General features: G+C 41.2%; 1 protein-coding gene across 1 annotated transcript in view; it reads left to right on the top strand.

The window, feature by feature from the left end:
* Nucleotides 1-1,471: 1,471 nt before the first annotated feature.
* LOC138015838 (uncharacterized) overlaps nucleotides 1,472-2,500 on the top strand; it is a 4,378-nt gene continuing 3,349 nt past the window's right edge. The window contains exon 1 of the mRNA XM_068862962.1: nucleotides 1,472-2,500. This exon is cut by the window's right edge and continues 2,217 nt beyond it. Within this exon, the coding sequence (XP_068719063.1) occupies nucleotides 1,472-2,500 (1,029 nt within the window).

Here is a 2,500-nt window from a genome sequence, read left to right as displayed (position 1 = left end):
TAAGACCATCAACAAAAGCTCTTCCCAAATTGTTACGCCAACCGTGTAACACCTGAATGTAATTGCCTGAAATAGTGTATGAAATTTTTGGTCAGGTCTTAATTAAGAGTAGGGAAAATAATAGATTTTAGTTTGAAATAGGGTAAGGGTTTTAGGAAGCGGGCCGCACAGACTCACACAATTTTTCTGGGAGTACCCCCTCGGTTTAACAACATGTGAAGAACGTTTTCAGGCTCAAATCACAAAAAAATAATAATAATAATAAAAAAAATAAAATAATAATAATAATAATAATAATAATAATAATAATAATAATAATAATAATAATAATAATAATAATAATAATAAATAGTAAAATAACTTTCAGCCTCAGCCCCAACATTAGGTGTTCTTATTGACAAAAAAAAAAAAAACTGAAGCTAGTGGAATGTTAGTTGTCAGTGACTCATGTATGACTTACACTCGATCGAAGAAATCGCTGAATCGAATCAAAGCGTGTAATGCTTGTTTAAAGTGTTTAAAGCCAAACGACTTAAGGTCCTCGCATAGTTTGGCGCTTTTTAGTGTCAAAATTCACACATGCAATTCAAACGTTCAATTCGGCAATTTAAACCTTCAGTTTGGAAATTCAATTCCTCAGATCAGCAATTCAAACATTCAATTCGGCAATTCCAAAAGCATTTTTGAATTTCGACACTAAAAACGCGCCACAGGGCCATAATACATATCTTGACACACGAAGGAAGGATTCACTGCCAAAAAAGACTTAAAGCTTTTGAATCCTTACCTAAGTCGCAAGGACTTCTGTTATCAAGTCTTCGTTTTTTCCCAGTGAAGCATTCATGATCAGCTACACATCATTTGCACAGTTTTCTGTTGCAGTGATTTAAAATACTGATGAACGCAAATTTCAGTTTCGAGCCAAATGAAGTATGTTAGCCAGACAGATCAAACGAATTAACAACATTGCCGTTGAATGGATAGCTTAAGAATAATTGTGCTTCACTCCATTGCAAGCTAGCAACAGATAGGGCTTTTCCCGTAATGTGTTATCTGCAACCTGTTTCATCTTGACTTACGTCATATGAAATCGTCTGATACAAATCTTTGGAGACTGGACAAAAGACATTTTGAGTCACGCGTCACGCAATTGTACGCGTAGGTTTTGTTGTGACCAGATTTCACTTTTTGATTGACAGTTACTCTGATTTTGTAATTCGCACGTGGCGTGGTCAGGTTTTTGAGTTGTTGTCGGAGTCGTCGCTAGAGTCGATATGAAAATAGAAAACTAAAGAAACCGTGAAATAAAACCGTGAGTTTTCTGAACCGAAATACCGTTTGTTGTCTACACAACATTTTGGCGACCACGACGGGATCAACCGAGAAACCGTTTTGAAGAATTACCGGGAGGTTTACCGTACGCAAGCACTGTGGTAAGGTTGAATTTTAATTTGTGATTTTGCCGCTCAAGATGAGTCAGGACGGCGTAAAAGAAACTGGCGGTGAGGATGGTCCGGGAACCGAACAGACCGAAGACAAGGATGATGAAAAGAAACTTGAAAGGGAGAAAACGCTTTTGAGTCTGAAAAAACAAAAGAGAATACGAAAAACCGAGATGACAAAAATTCGCCATCACATGGAGAAGCTTTGCATCACGCCGAAGGATTCGCCGAAGGACGTAGACGCTATTGAGAAAGATATCGAGCAACTTTGGTCGCTTCTGGAAATCACACTGGAAATACTGGACGAACTATGTGTTGTTTATTTGAAAAATGGAGAGGAAGCGGATAAACAGGCGGCTATGGAAGAAGGACAAATGCTTGAATCGGAAATTCAAACCGCTATTGAAAAGGCACACGAGGCCGTGAAATCACACGCTCAAATTGCTGTCGCGACTGCTTCGCACAGTGAATTCGTCGCTCATCCAAGTCCGCCGATCGTTTTGCAGGGTTCGCTCAACCCAGCTTCGCCTCCACCGTCTTCCCAAAGTGCTCACAGCAGTCAAGGAGAAGCAGGAGTTCCTGAAAGCCCGACAGCCAGTCATTCCGCGAATCATCGCCTGAAGCCATTGAAAGTACTGTCATATGGAGGAGATAAGACCAAATTTGAGGAGTTTTGGGGGCTGTTTGAAAGTCTAGTGGACCAGTCCAAAGAACCAGTCAACCTAAAAATGGCGAGATTGAGGCAGTGCTTGTACGGCAGCGCACTGGAAGCGATTCGAGGGCTTGGTGTTTCAGAACCAGAATATGAAGAGGCGAAGGAAATCTTGATAGCCAAGTTTGGCGGTCAGCGGCGGCAATTGCGGCCCTACATGGACCAGCTGGAGAGAATGCCCCAAATGAGAAACAACGACGTTCAAGGATTTGAAAGGTTTGCGGACTTAGTACGTATTACAGTGGTTAAGCTCAAGGCCGAGGGACGCGATGGAGAGCTTGGAGAAGGAACACTGCATAGCTTGTTAGTAAGGAAGCTTGCTGAAGTTCAAGTACAAGGTTACAGC

This window comes from Montipora capricornis, chromosome 1 (genome assembly GCF_036669925.1).
Source record: "Montipora capricornis isolate CH-2021 chromosome 1, ASM3666992v2, whole genome shotgun sequence".
NCBI lineage: Eukaryota > Metazoa > Cnidaria > Anthozoa > Scleractinia > Acroporidae > Montipora > Montipora capricornis.
This window is presented reverse-complemented; position numbering and strand designations above follow the sequence as displayed.